Raw genomic sequence first — 19,528 nt, forward strand, 5'->3', positions numbered from 1 at the left:
GTATACTGCATTTATTTCCTCAATGTTATGGTGGGGTTCAGTGGCTTGGCTTGTGAAAATCTTGGGATTGTTACGCACCTTAAATTGATGTTTTCTTTTACAGTCTTGATTATTAGAGATTCGGGTTAGGATGCCATACTGTCGCTACTATCATGAGTCCCCATATTCTCCAATGCCCATGTCATAGATGTTTGTCATTTGCGCCGATTGTCGAGAAATTCCTCTCTGGTTGGGCGATGAAGGCGCTAGCCCAAGCCCATCCTTTGAGGACTCGCTCAATCCAAGTAGCGCTCCCCTCTTTTGTTTAGTAGGCCTACCCAACCTTTTGGATTTCTTTTAACCATATTTAAAAAAAAAAAAGAACCCTTCTCTGGGCAATGATAAGGTTACTTGGAGCCCGTCTTTATGTTTTGTTGCTCACTGCTTCGCACTTGGATCTGCACAAGTTGATGTCCCATGTATGCACTGAAATTTTTAATAAATTGGAATTATCATAATCTTTTGATATTTTTTTTTATATTCTTCTCTTGTACTAATCTTTGAGTTAGGTTTTGAAGATGATAATAAATGGACTGCTCAGGTGAGACTCTCTTGAGGTTCATAAACTTGTCTTTTATTTAAATAAATTGTTTTAGGAAAGAAGGAGATCAGATGACTACTCTATTCGATATTATCGACATGAGTACTGTCTGATCTCAAGGCGGGCTTAGAAATATTATCCTGTGTATTTGTGATATCAGATGATTACTTTAGCATCATCTGATTTCACCCCCATATTGGGGCAGTGGTACTTGTGGTTGGGCATAGAAGTGTTTAATGTTGTTTCTTGCTTTATTAGGCTATCCAGCGGCTGGTCTGGACTAATTAATGTTGTTTACCATTTTATGGTTGATATTCTTACAGATTGTGCACTCTTTAGTTGTAAATCATACTTTGCGGATATTTGTTTTGTTTTTATAATAATTGATTGAAAATTTGAGATTATCTGGTAGCCTTTTCTTCTCTCTTTGATAGACTAACACAGTCTTATAGATTTCTGTTAATTTTCTTTAGATACTAGAATCCCCTCTCATTGCGGGGGCGATGAAGGCGCTAGCCCAAGCCCATCCTTAGGGGACTTGCTCAGTCCAAGTAGCATACCCCTCCTTTGTATATAGGAGACTTGTCCAGTCTCATTCTCTTGCTTAACCTCCTCTTTGTGCGCCGTTTGGTTTTGGGAGAACATCCTACTCGGCTTGGCTTCATACCCCTACCCTTATGGGTATTGGGTCGCACATTTGTTGCACCCTAGGGCTAGGTAGCTGTCCGGCCCGGTTGGGTGTTTTACCTTTGCCAAATATGCACAGGGTCTCTTATTCCTTTTTACGTCATTTGTGTCTCGGAGACAAGTCTTGTCTCCTGTAGAGAGTTTCCCCTTTAGGAGGCTTACCTAGCCTCATGTTAGAATAACCCTTCCTCCTGGCGAGTCTTTGACTCATTTTTACCCCTTTCTTGGTAGTGTTTTTAGTGAGTCTCTGACTCATTTGTGCTCCTTTTTTTTAGTGTGTTAGTTAGTAGTTCGCCTTTAGATTTGTTGTCATTCATCCTTGTTTGAGACTAACTCAGTCATATAGAGCCTTCCCTGCTTGGGATCTTAGATTGTTTTCTCTGTTCTTGGGGCACTTCTTTACGCGTTGTGGTTTGTCTCTTTGAGACGCTAGTTGCTTATCCGGGGTTTCCCCTTTTGCTTTAGGGCTTTGCCCTAGTTTGTGGTATTACTTGCGTGTTCCCTTTAAGATTGAAAACATTTAAAGGTCCTGAGCATTGGAAAAGCTTTAAAATCCAAAAACATTAGAAATTTAAAACTCAAAAACATTTGAAAACTTTAAAAATATCAAAAACATTGGAAAACATAAAAAAACCTTTAAAAAAATCTAAAGTGTTGAGTGTTTCTTTTATAAGCGTAGTTTGAGAGTTCGTTTCGAACTACGTTGGCTTGATCCTCTTCCACGAGGTACGTAGTGCAGCTTGAGATTCTTATCTCAAGTCCAGCCAAACTTTGTAAATAAATGCTTTAACCATTTTTCTTCAAAACCTTGTTTTCAACAAGATCTTCCTCTAGAGTTAGGAGTTTGTCCTAGATAGAGAGTTTTAGAGTTAGGAGTTTGTCTTTTATTTGTTGTGTGCTTGTTTGTGTTGTTTTAGAGTTAGGAGTTTGTCTTTTGTTGTGTGCTTGTTGTGTGTCTGTGTTAGAGTTAGGAGTTTGTCCTAGCTAGGAGCGCCTCCGTCCGGTCAGTTGGCGATTCACATCGCCGACTGATGACTAGGTCTAAGATGCGTTAGTGATCCCATTGTTTTCCTTAGGACACACAGCCTAGTTACACATAGGTCGTAGGAACCACCTGCATTAGCTTAGGGCTAACCTGCATATAGCTAGGGCATATAGGGTGTCCTAAAATTCACAATCCATTTGGAATTTAAATAATCGCGCAAGAAGCTTTAAGAACTAGTCCGGTGAGTCTAAGATAGAGGTCTAGGTGTCTTAGGCATCCTAGTTTAGAATAGGTGCGAAGAACTACGTTGCCTTGATTCTCGTGGAGGCGGGGATACGTAGGCTTCTTTGGATGAATACCAGACCATCCGAGGACTCGGGCTAATGTTTTAGAGTCTTAGGTTTTATTGTGTTGTTATTATATGTTTTGATGTGTTCTCTTACTTTCTTGTGCAGACCGATACCTTTAGCTGTAGCATGCATGTGTTTGTCCACCAGAATTTAGACACCAGTTAGGTATATCACTCATAATCTAGCAATCATTAGGCGACACATCTTTTATCTTACTTTATGTGTATTTATTATTTCATCCCCGAGTCATGCATGATTAGGTAGACATTCACTCGGGGATATTTGTTCCCATTTCACATGATTTTTACCCAAACTTCTTCGAAGTTAATAATAAATGGCATAAGAGACCAAGTGTTCGCACCCCGGCGAATTGGGGGCGCTCTTCGGACCTTCTCCATTCGTCATCAGGCACGGACCTTTCGTATCTCTGGTTATCCATTGCAAACAGAGCATTTGTTTTGGTTCCATGGCGTGTCCATGGATGGCGACTCTGAGTTATTTTCAGATATATCTTGGTTTCGAGCTCTGGCTCTGGATCAGGATGTATCTCTTTCGTTTTGTATCGCCACTCATGCTATGCTGTGAGGGTGACATCCGTTTCGAGAGTTCCTTGGCAGAGCTCTCTCTTCCATTGTGGAGATCTTAGAGGATTGCAGGAGGGATCTCGCGTCCCTCGGCACTCGTCCTCTCGGATCGGGGTCCACAATGGAAAATAACTAATCAAGAATCCGCAAATAAATTGTCACTTATAAGACTTGGGTAAGCTACTAATAATCACTTCTAATATACAAACCAAAAGTACTGGCAACAAAACTTCGAGAGAAGGCTCTCTTATTGCCTTAAATCAACACACCAAATAGAAAAGAAAATAAATAAATGAAAATAATACCCACACTCCCTCACTTTATTAAACACCCATTAGGTAGAATAGAAGAGCTTAAATGGGAAGGAGAGCGGTGAAGGCGACGGCAACACCGTAAAGGAGGATGAAGAGGCCCGTAAAGTTGAGGACGCGAGCTTGTGACCCGTTGGTGATTTTTGAGAAGGCGGATTTTTCAACCAAACCAGTCTCTGCAGTGCAGATTGCGAGGAGGAAGATGAGGAGACCGCCAAAGGCGTGCAATGGTAGGACTCTCGCCCTTGTTTCCCTTGACCCTCTTGGGAAGGCAAAGAAGAGGAATCCAAATACCCACTGCACCAAAAAAACAAAGAAACATTAGAGAGAGATGTAAAGCAACCAATTACTCCAAAAGCTTAGGCTAGTAGAGATGGCCTTATTTAATCTTTTGTACTTTACACTCCCCCTCATGTGTGGCCCCTCTTTTTAGAGTTGGCCTACACGGGTTGGCCATTGCATGAGTATTTTTTTTTATTTTATATCGAGGAGTTTTGAACCAATGACCTTTGCTCTGATACCATGTGAAACAACCAATTACTCCAGAAGCTTAAGCTATTAGAGATGGCGTTATCTAATCTTTTATACTTTAACAAGAGACTTTTTGTTTTTTGCCCATTTTTTGCTTGCCGAAGAAGGAAAACAGATTACAGGCTGGCACAAACCACAAAGATGGCAACTGAAGGGATGATCAAAATGATTTTGACAGAAAAAGGTTCCACTTTTCCAAGCCTCTTTTGTGGATAGTGCCACAACCAAACAGTAAGGGGCCTGTTTGGATTGATGGAATTTTCTGAAGAAGTTTGGGAAAGAAAAGCTCTTTCCCATTGTTTAATTACCTATGAAACCAAACACTTCAAGTTTTATTTTTCAAGGACCATTAATTTTAATGATATCCCTAAAATTAATCATCTCTCTAAATTGTGGACATAGAGAATTTCAAAGGAATAAATTTTCTTCAAGAAACATTTTTCCTGCAATCCAAACAGGGTGGCAACCAAACAGAGCTTTATAAGCTATGCCATATTGCTATGGCATGTCACCATGTAGTTAACAAAGGTTACTACACCGGACTTGCTGCACACTTGTTGGGTGATCTATCTAGTGGGCCCATTTCAGATGATTCATCACAATCACTGTACATGTTCCATGTGTATGGTGGAGATTAGAGTGAACAAAAGCTGCGACATTAACATGTGAATTACCTGTAAACCAAATGTGCAAATGGTGCCCAGGCCTAGCCATGAATGTAGGCTACGCAAATTTGGTATTTGGTTTTTCCTGTGATATTTGAAGACTGCATAAACCCCAATAATACCCATCATAAGAGCAGAAAGGTGGAGCACTGCGTGAAATAATTTCTGGGTCCTCTTATCCGCCCAAATAGTCTTGTAAGCCATGATCGCTGCTCAAAAACACCCATCACTAATATAATCAATTCCCACTATACACATTCAATAACTAATGACAGAACAAACAAGAGAACTGTACCTGTGATCAAACACTCAAATCAAATCTATTGGCTGTAGGTGAATTGTATCAAAATTTTCGATCACGTTGGGGTATCAACGGACTGGATGGTCCGACAGATCTTCAAGGCCCGACATGATTAAAATCAATATAGATGCTAATTTTAATCCGGAAAATCCTTTATATGTCCATATTACAGGACCCAACTAGGCTCTATATGGATCCATATTCAAGATCCGCAGACTTGTCTATACCTGATTAGGGTTTGACGAATTACAAAAATGGCCTTACATATTTTGTATTGTTTAATATGGATTATAAGGGTATTTTAATAACACGATTTAATGTAACTTGGTGTATTTTAGAATATTTTATAACAAATATGTAAAGATATTGTTATGAACCCAAACGGTTCGCAACGTGATTGATCTTCTTAGAGGGAAAATTAGCCCGTAACAGAGATTCACTTGTTGCACTAACTAGTATGATACATCCTAAAATTTTGCAGAATATATGTATAATCAAATGTATAGTGAATACACCGTATGACTGTGTATATAAATAAATATTTCAATTCATACCTTGTCCCGCAACAAGAATAAAGCCAAGAAACATAAGAAATGGGTGCACCTACGAGAGAAGTGATAGTTAGCAATTCAATTTGTGGCCTTTAATTGGATGATTACAAAATATAAACAAAAATGTTTGCATAAATCGATATTTTCCACGCAGATGTTAGCATCCATCAATATATTCCGAACCAAAAAAAGCATAAAATCGTGCGATAAGGAAGAATTTCAGTGTATGGCTCATCCATAGCCAGGCCCATCAGATAAATGGTTTGGACCATTGAACAAGTTTCGTTTAATTTTACTAGTGACCCCCTCAAAATTTTACTATGCACACCCATAATAGAACAACACTCTCTTGAGATCCATTGTTAGGAATGTAGAACAAATAATTAATCAACTATACCCCAAACAATTATGTATAATTTATACATGTAATCTTCATTGTAAAGTAAAACAAACGAAAGAATTCACGTACATTGAAGATAAGATTAGTGTTCTCAGAATTAAGATCAATGCCTCCAGAGAAATGGAATATCCACACGAGCATGAGAATGGCTGCGATTAATCCGAACAAGTGCGCAAAAACCGCTGAGCGGGAGGACGAGAACTGAATCCTATGTCTAGTAATGATGGCCATGTTACAGTGATGGAGTTGGAAGAAGATGGTGGCTAAAATGAGGGTTTCCCTTTACTTATTGAAGCTGGGAAAGAGGAGAATTACTAATATTTTTCTTGACGTTGCTTTCGTCCTTGGGTTTGGTATTTTGAAGTTCCTTGAGGGATGGAATTGTTAGAAACCTTTGGCAAAGGATGCCTTTCTTTTGTTATGAAAAAGAAAGCTAAAGCTAATATCATAAACCAATAGGAAAAACACTAATTTCTACAGAAATGGTTTGTCAGATTCGCTAAACAACTTTACTATCTGACCGTAGGCTTGCAAACGGAAGCTTAAGAAAAGAGATTGAGAATATCAAAGTGATCTTATGGAAGAGTGAAGATCATGGCGAGTGACTGTTAATCTATTGATTATTGGACGCAAGATATGTTGTGGGTCCAGTCCATGTAGGCCCCACACCCACTTATCAATATTCTATTAGAATAGAAAACAAAGTCTCCTAATTGAAAAAGGTAAGTGGGAGAGAGAATTTAATGGGTGTGTTAGGGTGGAGAAGGAATCCCACTCGTGGGTTTTTTATTTGACCAGTGAAAAATCTTCAGGAGATAAGAGTAAATGTGAAAATGTTTAGAGAGAGAGAGTTTTTTTTTTCTTTGTGGGCTTTTCTTGGGGCTTTTGCTTGGAGTCAAAATCTACGGCCTATTTTGGGGCCTTCTTCTAGGAGATTTTCACCGTGCCGTTGAATCCTCTCGTTGCACGGAGACTTCGTGAGGATTTGAGTTTCTTTGACTTGAAGATTGAAGTAGGTTTTTTTGTTGAGAAAGTGGGTTTTGTTGTTCGCAACGAGATAACCCTTTTATCTCTCTTGTTCTTTTAGTTACTCAAGTTTTGGGTGAAAACTTAAGATAAAGACTTTGTATTATTTATTTTGATTAGTGGATATTTCTCCGGATTTGCCCTGTGGTTTTTCCCTCTTCGTTGGAAGGTTTTACACGTAAATCTTTGTGTTCTTTTGTGTGATTGCTCTCTTGATTGTTTGATTATTTAATCTGCACATATATTTGCTTCGTAATTTTTAGTGGGTTTTCTTGGCAAAAAACCCAACAATTGGTATCAGAGTCATCATTGTTTGGAAGTATAGTTGTTTGTGTGGATTGAGATGGAAAGTTGTTCAGGAACCATGATCAAGTTGATTGGATCAAATTGGATGATTTAGAAACAAAAAAAAGAGGATATTTTTCATTGTAAGGATTTGTATGAACCCATTGAAGGTGATGAGGCTAAGCCAACTAACATGTTTGATAGGGATTGGTAAACATTGAATAGAAAGGCTATTAGACATCTTAGACAATAGTTGGATGACAGTGTGTTTCATCATGTGTCTAATGAAACATCTGCACATTCTCTTTGGACAAAGTTAGAGGGTCTTTATGAAAGAACGACTGCTGGAAACAAAGCTTTCTTAATTAGAAAGTTTGTAAACTTGAAGTTCAAGGAATGTGGTTCAATTGTAGAGCATTTGAATGAAGTTCAGAGCATAGTGAACCGGTTGTTTTCAATGAAGATTGTGCTAGATGATGAGTTGCAGGCATTGTTACTTTTGAGGACGTTACCTGACAGTTGAGAAACTTTGGTGGTGTCACTTAGTAACTCTGATCCAGATGGTGTACTTAGTATGAGCCAAGTTACCAGTAGCTTGCTTAATGAAGAGACTACAAGGAAATCAACGGGTACAGACCATGCACATGCTCTTATCACAGAGAATAAGGGTAAAAGTAAAAGCAGAGGGCCACAAAATCATGACAAGTCTAAAGAAATATCGAATTCAAGGGAGAAGAAAAAATGCTGTCATTGTAGTAAAGAGGGCCACATAAAGAGGAATTATAAGGTTTACAAAAGAGAACAAAAAGAAGAAAAAAAAAAGGATGATGATAAAGATACTACGGCTACTGTATCTGATGAAGAGGTAGTGACACTCTCTTTTGAAGAAGAAAAGTGTTTGCATGTTGCAGATCAGGGTGTTGAGTAGGTTGTTGATACAACTGCTTCTTACCATGCTACTCCAAACAGGGACTTCTCCATTTCATATAAAGCAGGGGACTTTTATGGTGAAGATGGGCAACACTAGTCACTCAAATATTGTGGGAATCGGTGATGTGTGCATAGAAACCAATATTGGGTGCATGTTGGCTTTGAGGGATGTGCGACGTGTTCTTGATATGCATCTAAATCTGATTTCTGGGATAGCTATGGATAGGCAAGGCTATGAAAGCTACTTTGGCAAGGGAATATAGAAACTTGCCAAAGGTTCACTCGTTGTTGCAAAGGGGAAGATTTGTTGCATACTGTATAAGACTTATGCAAAGGCGAGCAAGGATGTGATAAATGTTATTGAAGACAGTTCTCTAGCTTGTGGCATAAGCATGAGTGAGAAGGGGTTGCAGATTTTGGCAAAGAAGGCACTTATTCTATTCCCCAAAGTTATGCATCTTGACCCTTGTGATGATTGTTTATTTGGTAAACAACATAGGGTCTCTTTTACTTCGTCATCAGAAAGAAAATTTGATGTTATAGGCATGTTTTATTCTGATGTGTGTGGTCCCTTTGAGGTGGAATCTCTTCGTGGCAGCCATTATGTTGTCACTTTTATTGATGGTGTATCCAGGAAAGTATGGGTTTACTCTTTGAGAACAAAAGACTAGGTGTTCCAATGTTTTCAACAATTTCATGTCATGATAGAAAGAGAGACGAAAAAACCTTTAAAGTGCCTCTGTACTGATAATGGTGGAGAGTATATCTTGAATGAGTTTAAAGGTTATTGTTCTAAATACGGCATAAGGCATAAGAAGACAGTTCATGGTACTCCACAGCATAATGGGGTGGCAGAGAGGATGAACTGCACTATTACTATTACTGAGAGCGTTGGATGCATGGTGAAAATGGCTAAGTTGCCAAAGTCATTTTGGGGTGAAGCAGTTCACACTGCTTGCTACTTGATTAACAGATCTATCTCGACTGCGTTAGATTTTGATATTCTAGAAAGAATGTGGACAAGAAAAGATGTTTCCTACTCTCATTTGAGAGTGTTGGAGTGTAAAGCTTTTGCTCATGTGCCTAAAGAGCAAAGATTAAAGCTTGATGATGAAGCTACTCAGTGCATATTTGTGGGCTATGGAAATGAAGAATTTCGCTACAGATTATGGGATCTTGAAAAGAAGAAGATAGTCAGAAGCAGAGATGTTGTGTTCCATGAAGACCAGACTTTTACAGATTTTGAGAAGATTGAAAAACCTATGAGTATGGTTGATGGTATTATTGATCTTGCATCAATTAGTTCTCCATTACAGCATGTTACACATGGGGGACAAGTGCAAAGAGATGTCAGTGATGATCAGGTTCATGATGACGTGATTGATCATGAGCAGGGAGAGCAACCCCCACAGTTAGAGATAATGGAATCTCAGGTTAGAGATCTGCTACAGAGCATCGACCATCAATGAGATATCCTACCTCAGATTATATATTAATTACTAGTGAGGGGGAGCCAAAAAGGTTTCAGGAGATACAATCTCATAAAGGCTAAGAATACTGGGCAGTAGTGGAATGGATTTTCAGTAACTGATGGATCCGTGATGTGATCAAAATGCGATTTGTGTAGTTGAAGAAGATTCATACCGATAGGAATCCGAATGATATGTTGACTAAGGTTGTTTCCAAAGGAAAACTTGAGACTCCAAGTGAGGAGTCATTGGTGTCTCCTCTTCATGGGCCTTGAGGGGGAGATTGTTGTGGGTCAAGCCCATGTAGGCCCCACACCCACTTATTAATATTCTATTAGAATAGGAAACAAAGTCTCCTAATTGAAAAAGGTAAGTGGGAGAGAGAATTTAGTGGGTGTGTTAGGGTGGAGAAAGAATCCCACTCATGGGTTTTTTTATTTTGCGTGGAGTCAAGACCTATAGCCTATTTTGGGCGTTCTTCTTGGAGATTTTCACCGTACTGTTAAATCCTCTCGTTACACGGAGACTTCGTGACGATTTGGGTTTCTTCGACTTGAAGATCGAAGATGATATTTTTGGTGAGATAGTGGATTTTGTTGTTCGTAACGAGGTAACCCTTTAATCTCTGTAACGAGGTAACCCTTTAATCTCTTGTTTCTTGTAGTTACTCAAGTTTTGGGTGAAAACTTGAGAGTAAGACATTGTATCACTTATTTCGATGAGTGGATATTTTGTCGGATTCGCCCAATGGTTTTTCCCACTTCGTTGGAGGGTTTTCCACATAAATCTTTGTGTTCGTTTGTGTGATTGCTCTTTTGATTGTTTGATTATTAATCCGCACATATATTCGCTTCGTAATTTTTAGTGGGTTTTCTTTGGCGAAAACCCAACAAGATAGACTGCTGGGATTAGTAAGTGTCGGAAAAGTTAAGGGGGGAATGTGACACGTGTGTGGTGATTGGAGCGGGTCAGATGGTGGGCCCGTTGGACGCATATACCCAATAACTCTGTTTGAAGGGAAAATCCTCTCGACACGTTGAATGGAAGATTGCCCATTTAATCTACTCTCAGTTTTTCACATTCATGACAGAGATTGGATCGCAGTGACGATCCTTGCTACAAATGAGAAAAGAATTTTTTTCGAAACTAATTGCTTTTGAATAAAATGTGTGAAACACCAGGCATCAGAGTGTTGCTGGGATGGAGAAAAACTCTATTACATTCCAGCAATGGTGGACCCACGCTTGCGGCATGGGCTTGAGTGAGCTCTGTATCCCATTAAAACATGAGGTAAAATGGTAGGCTCCACTCAATGCATGGGTTTGAGTGTAGTTGGTGGGACCTACCCCTCAAAACATGATGTGAAATGTTGGGCAGCATCCTATGCATGGATTTGGGTAGGGATGGTGGGACCAACCGTATATCAAAACATGAGGGGTAATGGACACCGCCCGTGTATGCTATGCTCGTGTATAAAATGAAGGGCCTCCGCCTCACCTTATCAAAACATAGAGAAATTACATATGGTGAATGAGCTGTAAAAAAAATTTAACATTAAGATGTGGCATGGTGAAAAAAGTTGCACAAACAATCGTAGCCTTCATTAAAGTAAAAACCAGTGCCACCCATCTACAAATTTTCACCATGTTCCATCAGGAACGAGCCCATTGTTGGGTGATCAAAATCATAAAAAATTTGTGCCATTTGTGAGATGTAGGTAGAATTTATAACTTTTGAAGGTGTAATTTTTCACCCTGCTTAACTTTGCTGGCCAGAAAAATCAGACCTTTCACCTTTTAAGCTAAAATGTGAACCATGAATAGCATCATGTTTCACATTTTATGGAAGAATATGCATATTTTAAGTTGTTGACCAGTCTAATTCTAATATTCCCATTACCACTACAAGAAGAGGAAAGAGGGAGAAAATTCATAGTGAAACGATTTGTCAGAGCCTCCTATACCTTTCTTTTTTTTGATGACGTAGGATGTCCCCACCCCCTTCGGAGTAGGACTAGTCCCTACGGATACACGCAACGACCCACTCACCACGTGTATCAGGTAAGTCGGGGGTGGGATTCAAACACTCGTCAACAAGGAGCAAACCCGTGACTTTATGCCGAAGAGCCAACGCCTCGGTGGGTAGCCTCTTATACTTTTGAAGACATGATAAGGACAAATTATACAAGGTTGTGAACTTGTGATACACGAAGCCTTGTAATAAAACCAAGTGGTCAACCCAAAAATACCCCCCTCACTATTAGACAACATCTCTTATTTCAGAGAAAGTGAAAGGCCAATAGCCCAAGTAGGACAACTTGGGCATCTTCACTCGAATATCCTAAAACAGATAGGGGGACAAAATAAAGATGCTTCCAAAGGCCTCAAGCTCTCTCACTCTCCCACGTTGAAACGTTTGAGCCTCAAACGATGAATTTCTCGTACGCCATAAACGTGGCAACATTCACATCATGCGTACAAGCTGTTTGAAAGGTGGACTGGCCGACTACTATTAGCCCCACACAAGGCAACACCATGGCCATGAATTTCAGAATTCAAGTGCGATTTTCTTGACCCACATACACTAAATGAGCCACCTCGCAAGGAGTTATATGTCCACAATCTTCAAATATCCTCTCTCTCTGTCTCTCTCTCTCTCTCTGGGAGATGTGAGGGGCCTACATTTATGTGTATGTTATTATGATGTATGTGGGGTGGGTTAGAATGTAGTTTTTATGTAGTTATGGCTTATGTGTTTAAGGGTAATAGGTGTTAGTTATTGATGATGTGTCTTGTAAGTGGGTAAATGGATTGATGATGTGTAACTATCTTTGTTCTTGTATTTAAGTTCTCGTACGCCTCTCGAAATGTTGCCTTGAATTAACCTCCGCCGCCGCCACCCCCCAGCGGTCTTTTCTAATTTCCCTTTTGTTTATTTGTATTACGACCAATTAGCCATGTAACACCCACTACTGAATTATTTCTATACCTTGTGTGGGTTAACACCCACACCGGTTGCAGTTTTTTGAGACAAGGCAATTTACGTTAAGATTGATATGCTACAACCTATACTTCCATCTCCACTAACTACCACATGTTAATGATTGATAGAAGTAGTTTTTATTCAAAATTAGAAAGGAATGGTCACTATTCCAAGCACTTGAAAAAAACGCAAAGAAAATTATCATTCCAGAACAGATTTCGGACTCTCTTTTAGTTTTTTGTAAGACACGTTACACGTAGCAGTCTCCTATTGAAGAGAATCTGCGCAGATGAGGCGACAGTGACCCTATTCTTCGCCAAAGATCTTTGCGCAGCACGGCCAAAAGCAGAAAAGCCACAACACTCGTTACAAGTTAAAATCCCAATTCAACTCAACTAAGCCCTTGTCCCAGACTAGTTGGGGTCGGCTAATGAATCCTTTAGAAAATTCTCATGGTGAAAGAGTCTACCCGGCTCTCGTTACAAGTTAAAATATCAAACGTAAGATCACTGAAATGACACGAGTATGCTCTGGATAATGAATTTTCTAATTAAGCCCCTGCTTAATTGCATGATGAAATTTTTAGATAAAATTAAAACCTTGCAATCTGTCTGAAATATTATGATCTGTGAAAGCTAGAATTGCATTTGTCCTTGCCTTTTAATATTAAGTATTAATTATTTCTTTTTGTAGGATAGGCGACAAAAAATAAACTATGCCGTTTCTGGTCGGGGTCCGGCCTAACCACAGCTTACCCATAAAAAAAAGAAAAGAAAAAACTATGCCGAAACATATAATTTCAATTGGAAAGCTGGAATTGCACGCGCTTATCGTTGCCTTTTTAGATTAAGTATAAGTATTTTTCTACCGTACATCTTATCGTAAATAGTGACCGACAAATGATAATCAAATAGCCAAAAACAAGAACCATAAGCTCTTTTCCTCTACAAATGAAAAAAAGATTTGGTTAAAAACACATTTAACACGTTTAAAACGCGTTTTAAATGTTTCCCTTAGAAAAATTAATTTTTTTGTGGTAAAATGTTTTCAAGCTAACCTTGCTTCTGTAGATTATAAATTTTATAAATGAAACATTGCATTCATCGCTTGGTTTGTTTAGGTAATGCAATAATCTTGGTATAAACTCACTATATATTAAATCAACCCCCATATAGGTCAGAGAGAGAGAGAGAGAGAGAGAGATGGGGTCGATTTAAAACATTAGGGAGTCGATTAATCACTGCCCACATTATGAATTATTATCAACTGAACTTTTATGAGCAATGGTAAAAGGTAAATTTTGGGTGATAGGAGGCTTATGTGTGAAATCAAATCTATTCGTGAGATGACCCACATGGTCTTGGTCCTACTGCTAACCGACCTTCCATGAAGAGGATAAAGGACTACAAAAATCAATGATTTAGCTTTCCTCGGCAGAACTCAAAATGAGGCAGGCATTGTAGATCATGGGCCTAGGTTCATTGGTCGAGATGCTGTAGATGTCCTTTGACCGGACTAATAGCTGACGTCAACGGTTGGGTCGAGTTCAGGTTGGGTTGGGTACTTGGGTTCGGTTTGAGGGTTTGGGCAACCTGACCTGAGTGAAACCCGACATTTTTTTTTTTGAAACTTTTTTCTTTTAAGCCTAAAAACTCGAGTTGGGTCAGGTTCGGGTTGGAAAAAAAGGGTTCTTCGGTCGGGTTGGAAATTAGGTCGCGTTGGGTCTGGTCTTGCCTAGCAAGCTGGCTTTGGAGAATTGGAAGGGACCACTACCAGTTTATTTGAAAAGGAAAGAAGAATCAACGGAGCTGATCACAAATAAGGTGGGGCCTACTGAGTGTTAAAAAAGGGATTTTTCGAGATATGGGAGCTATCTATATCTGCCACCGTCCGACATGACCCAAAAATGGTCCCCTTTAAAATGGTCCTTTAAAATGCGCGCCCCTTATAACGTGAACAGTGAGCAACTTTAACGCCTTTTGACGTCAAATCACGTTAAAAGGGGGGCGCATGCGGACTGCATTGGAAGTGGAACTATCATGTCCCTTTAAAACCTTGAAATGGCATTTCGCAATTCATCTGAAAATCCGAGTCCTTTCTCGTAATTAAACCCCAATGAAATGCACCATAAAGCTTCAACAATCTCCTCCCAAACCCTAGTCCTAACCCTAAGTCCCTAACCCTAATCTCTCGTTTTCTCTCTTCTACTACTTTCGGATTTCTGAGACCTGAAACTATCTTTTCCAGGTATGGAACAAATGGTCTATCATTCTATATTTAACGTTACTGTTAGGGTTAGGGTTTGGTTCTTTTTCTTCTTAGGTTTTAAATGGACTGTTTAGTGTTGCAGGTAGCGCTTGTATTTGATCCAGGAAGATGCAAGCAGCGGCCGTGTTTGGATCTTCTTCTTGCCTTTATAAAACCCCTAATTTCATTGCAAAATCCGGTGTCTTTGCCGCGCAACAGTTGGATTTTCAATCTTTCAGGACCAAGTTTCGTTTCTCAAACGGATTTCTTCAGGTATAGAATTTGTTTGTTAATTTTTTTACCACTTTTTATTTTTTTTCTATGGTTAGGGTTTTTATAGTTTTTATGCTGATAGAAGAAGATTCTGAGAGATTTAATTGATTCTGAGGTAAATAATTGATTTACTATTGATTACCTTTTTCTAATGGTAGAAAGGATGTAGTTTAGTGAGAACCCATTTTTCCCTCTTTTTTTTTGTGTTTGATTTGTGGCTGTTTCTATCAATGGATTACAGAATGAACCAATTTTCGACCTTTTTGTGTTAAATTTGTGACTTTCTATCAATGGATTACAGAATGAACCAATTTTTACCTTTTTTATGTTAGATTTTTTACTCTTTCTATCTATGGATTACAGAATGAACCAATTTTCGACCTTTTTGTGTTAAATTTGTGACTATTTCTATCAATGGATTACAGAATGAGCCAATTTTTACCTTTTTGTGTTAGATTTTTTACTCTTTCTATCAATGGATTACATAATGAACCAATTTTCGGCCTTTTTGTGTTAAATTTGTGACTTTCTATCAATGGATTACTGAATGAACCAATTTTTACCTTTTTTATGTTAGATATTTTACTCTTTCTATCTATGGATTACAGAATGAACCAATTTTCGACCTTTTTGTGTTAAATTTGTGACTATTTCTATCAATGGATTACAGAATGAGCCAATTTTTACCTTTTTGTGTTAGATTTTTTACTCTTTCTATCAATGGATTACATAATGAACCAATTTTCGACCTTTTTGTGTTAAATTTGTGACTTTCTATCAATGGATTACAGAATGAACCAATTTTTACCTTTTTTATGTTAGTTTTTTTACTCTTTCTATCTATGGATTACAGAATGAACCAATTTTCGACCTTTTTGTGTTAAATTTGTGACTATTTCTATCAATGGATTACAGAATGAGCCAATTTTTACCTTTTTTGTGTTAGATTTTTTACTCTTTCTATCAATGGATTACATAATGAACCAATTTTCGACCTTTTTGTGTTAAATTTGTGACTTTCTATCAATGGATTACAGAATGAACCAATTTTTACCTTTTTATGTTAGATTTTTTACTCTTTCTATCTATGGATTACAGAATGAACCAATTTTCGACCTTTTTGTGTTAAATTTGTGACTATTTCTATCAATGGATTACAGAATGAGCCAATTTTTACCTTTTTGTGTTAGATTTTTTACTCTTTCTATCAATGGATTACATAATGAACCAATTTTCGACCTTTTTGTGTTAAATTTGTGACTATTTCTATCAATGGATTACAGAATGAACCAATTTTTACCTTTTTTGTGTTAGATTTTTTACTATTTCTATCAATGGATTACAGAATTGCTCTTCGATCTCTCGTTCCAAGCGAGGGCAGAGACCATTGATTTTGGGAAACCGGAGAAATGGAAGAATCCAGGCATTTTCAGCCGATTTTACAGATTCTTCGGATTCGGCAGCTCCGATAGCTCCTTTACAGTTGGAATCGCCTGTTGGGCAATTCTTGTCACAGATCTTGATAACTCATCCTCATCTCCTTCCCGCTGCGGTGGATCAACAACTCCAACAGCTTCAAACCGATCGCGAGGCAGAAAAGCAGAAGGAAGAGCCTTCCACTTCCGGCACAGATCTTGTCTTGTACAGGTTTGCCATAAATACGCTGTTTTATACAGAAGATTGAATTTTAGCTTAGAATCGTTCTTAAGCATTTTTGAGTTTTAAAAATCACTAGTTCAATGTTTTTTAATTGTTAGGAGAATTGCTGAGGTGAAGATTGAATTTTACCTTAGAATCGTCGTTAAGCTCTGTTTGGGTATTTAAAATGATTAGTTCAGCTGTGCAGATGTCTTTAGCCATGGTTTGAAATTTCGGTTTCGGCAAGCCTAGCCGAAATCCCGAAATTTTGGTCGAAATTCGGAAAAAATGTCGGTTTTTTTGGGCTGAAATTTCGGTAATTTTGGCTGAAAATTTTGGTAAAGGAATAAATTTTTTTTTTTTTAATTTCGCCGAAATTGACAAAATTCCCGAAATTTGGTACATTTCGCAATTTCAGATCTCGGTAGTTTCTGTTTCGGTGTTGACCGAAATCCAAAATTATTTCGGTCGAAATTTAAAACCATGATTCTAGCATTATACATGGCCCTGACGGACAAATGTGTGCGACGCACACATGGACGGATTGAGCTAAATTTTAATTTTCTGATTTTTCACTAAAGTGTATTTCGGTAAATTTTGCCATCTAGTGGCATGGCATTGATGTATAAGCATGGTTTGAAATTTTGGTTTCGGCATAGATTTCGGGCCTAGCCGAAGCTGAAGTTTCGGTAGAAATTCGGTAAAGTCACACGAAATGTAGGTTTTTTGGGCCGAAATTTCTGCTGAAATTTAGTAAAGGAATAAAAAATTAATATTTTTTTGAAATTTCGCCGAAATTGACGAAATTCCCAAAATTTCACTGAAATTCCTGAAATTTCGGTCGAAATTTGGTACATTTCGGCAATTTCGGTTTCAGTGTTGACCGAAATCCAAAATTTCGGATTTCAGTCTAAATTTAAAACCATGTGTATAAGCCACCTGTTAGGGTTGTGGAATTAGGTTTTTTCTTTGTGTTTTCTTGGCCAAGAAGAAGAGAGTTTGTAACCCTAGAACAAAATAGTGAAAAATCTTCCCCCGTGGACGTAGGCATTGCCGAACCACGTAAAATCTTGTGTTTCTTTTGTGATTGTGTTCTTTTCATCATTTTTTGATGTTTTTGCTGCATATCTTGTTCGATCCGCGTTTGAGAAGGTATTTCTCGGGTTTTCTACAAGTTCAATTTCTTTTAGTTGTTAGGAGAATTACCAAGGTGAAGATTGAATTTTAGGTTAGAATTGTCGTTAAGCTCTTTTTGGGTTTTAACAATGATTAGTTCAATGTGTTTTAATTGTTAGGATAATTGCCAAGGTGAAGATTGAATTTTAGCTTAGAATTGTCTTTGAGCACTTTTTGGGGTTTAAAATGATTAGTTCAATGTGTTTTGATTGTTAGGAGAATTGCCGAGGTGAAAGCTAACGACAGGAGAAAGGCTTTGGAGGAGATTTTGTATACATTGATTGTGCAAAGATTCGTGGATGCTGATGTCTCGTTGATACCCTCGATTTCCCAATCGACGGACCCTTCTGGTAGAGTTGACTCTTGGCCGTCTCAAGAGGAGAAGCTTGAGCATCTCCATTCTCCGGAAGCTTATGAGATGATCAAGAACCATGTTGCTCTTATATTGGGCAATCGTTTGGGAGACTCGAACTCTATTGCACAGATAAGCAAGCTAAGGGTAGGACAAGTTTATGCTGCATCTGTGATGTATGGGTATTTTCTCAAGAGAATTGATCAGAGGTTCCAACTTGAGAAGACGATGAAGTCTCTTCCCTTTGGTTCGGATGAAGAGGAAATTGCCATTGAGCAAGTGATGCCTGATGAGTCAAGACCCAACAATCGTGGGGCTGCCCGTCCGGAGAACTCCGCTTGGACTGAAACCTTCAACACTGGCAGGTACGGGTACAAGATCAATGCCACTCGACTGCGATCCTATGTCATGTCATTTGATGCTGAGACATTGCAGAGATACGCGACGATAAGATCCAAGGAAGCTGTCGGTATAATTGAAAAACATACAGAGGCACTATTTGGAAGGCCAGAGATTGTAATCACGCCTCGAGGAACCATTGATTCTTCTAAAGATGATGTCATCAAAATTAGTTTTTCGGGTTTGACAAGGCTTGTTTTGGAGGCCGTGACATTCGGGTCTTTACTTTGGGATGTCGAGAGCTATGTAGATTCCAGGTACCATTTTGTGGCAAACTAATATTGCAATTGAACGCCAAGAATGCACTGAACTTAGAAGTAGAGATGGACCTATGAAAGACAGCAACACAGAATGAAACCATTTACAACAGAATGTTAAAAAGTTGGTTGGGATAGTTACTTCAGTACCAGTTTTTCTGCATTTTGTGGTCAGATCTTTAAAACTTGCTGGTGAGGATTCCAAGCATTGTTAATTTGAAATTTTTATGTATGGATGTGGATATGTGAATTTGACATTGTGACTTGTTCTCTGTCACTTGGCAGGGTCCAACAATGTAAATTTTATTCTTGCTTTAAATAGAATATGATGGTGCATCTTAAAGTAGAGTATTTGGTCTTTTTCTTTTAACATTAATTAAATTAGAGGAATCACCTTCTTGTATTTACTCGTGGTCTTCTCAATTTGTCTTTGTAACACTTCTACATTTACTAGCGTCGGTAAACATTTGTGAATGATTGGCATCCATTGTTCCTTTCTATATTCATCTTCATCAGGTAACATACTCTGGGCTATTTAAATTTTTGGGG

The 19,528-nt window shown here is 38.4% G+C and overlaps 2 protein-coding genes across 3 annotated transcripts; one reads left to right on the plus strand and one right to left on the minus strand.

Annotated features, from left to right (window-relative positions):
• Positions 1-3,329: 3,329 nt before the first annotated feature.
• Positions 3,330-6,316, minus strand: LOC143863860 (putative ascorbate-specific transmembrane electron transporter 1). Its single transcript, XM_077374640.1, has 4 exons — positions 6,015-6,316; positions 5,549-5,597; positions 4,703-4,902; positions 3,330-3,794 (listed from the first exon to the last, which is right to left on the minus strand). Exons 1-4 carry the CDS (start codon positions 6,174-6,176, stop codon positions 3,540-3,542), a joined length of 666 nt encoding a protein of 221 aa, XP_077230755.1. The 5' UTR covers positions 6,177-6,316; the 3' UTR covers positions 3,330-3,539.
• Positions 6,317-14,738: 8,422 nt separating this feature from the next.
• On the plus strand, positions 14,739-19,325 carry LOC143863895 (UV-B-induced protein At3g17800, chloroplastic-like). 2 transcript variants are annotated; one of them, XM_077374672.1, is made up of 4 exons: positions 14,739-14,884; positions 14,988-15,157; positions 16,503-16,804; positions 18,188-19,325. In XM_077374672.1, exons 2-4 carry the CDS (start codon positions 15,014-15,016, stop codon positions 18,999-19,001), a joined length of 1,260 nt encoding a protein of 419 aa, XP_077230787.1. In that variant the 5' UTR covers positions 14,739-14,884; positions 14,988-15,013; the 3' UTR covers positions 19,002-19,325. The 2 variants fall into 2 exon arrangements, with proteins under 2 accessions (XP_077230787.1, XP_077230788.1); XM_077374673.1 differs by having other exon boundaries at positions 14,759-14,884; positions 14,980-15,157.
• The last annotated feature ends 203 nt before the right edge of the window (positions 19,326-19,528 follow it).

The sequence above is a fragment of the Tasmannia lanceolata genome, unplaced genomic scaffold, assembly GCF_043159265.1.
Source record: "Tasmannia lanceolata isolate RefF3 unplaced genomic scaffold, GAP_Taslan_0.1 ptg000044l, whole genome shotgun sequence".
NCBI classification, from domain to species: domain Eukaryota; kingdom Viridiplantae; phylum Streptophyta; class Magnoliopsida; order Canellales; family Winteraceae; genus Tasmannia; species Tasmannia lanceolata.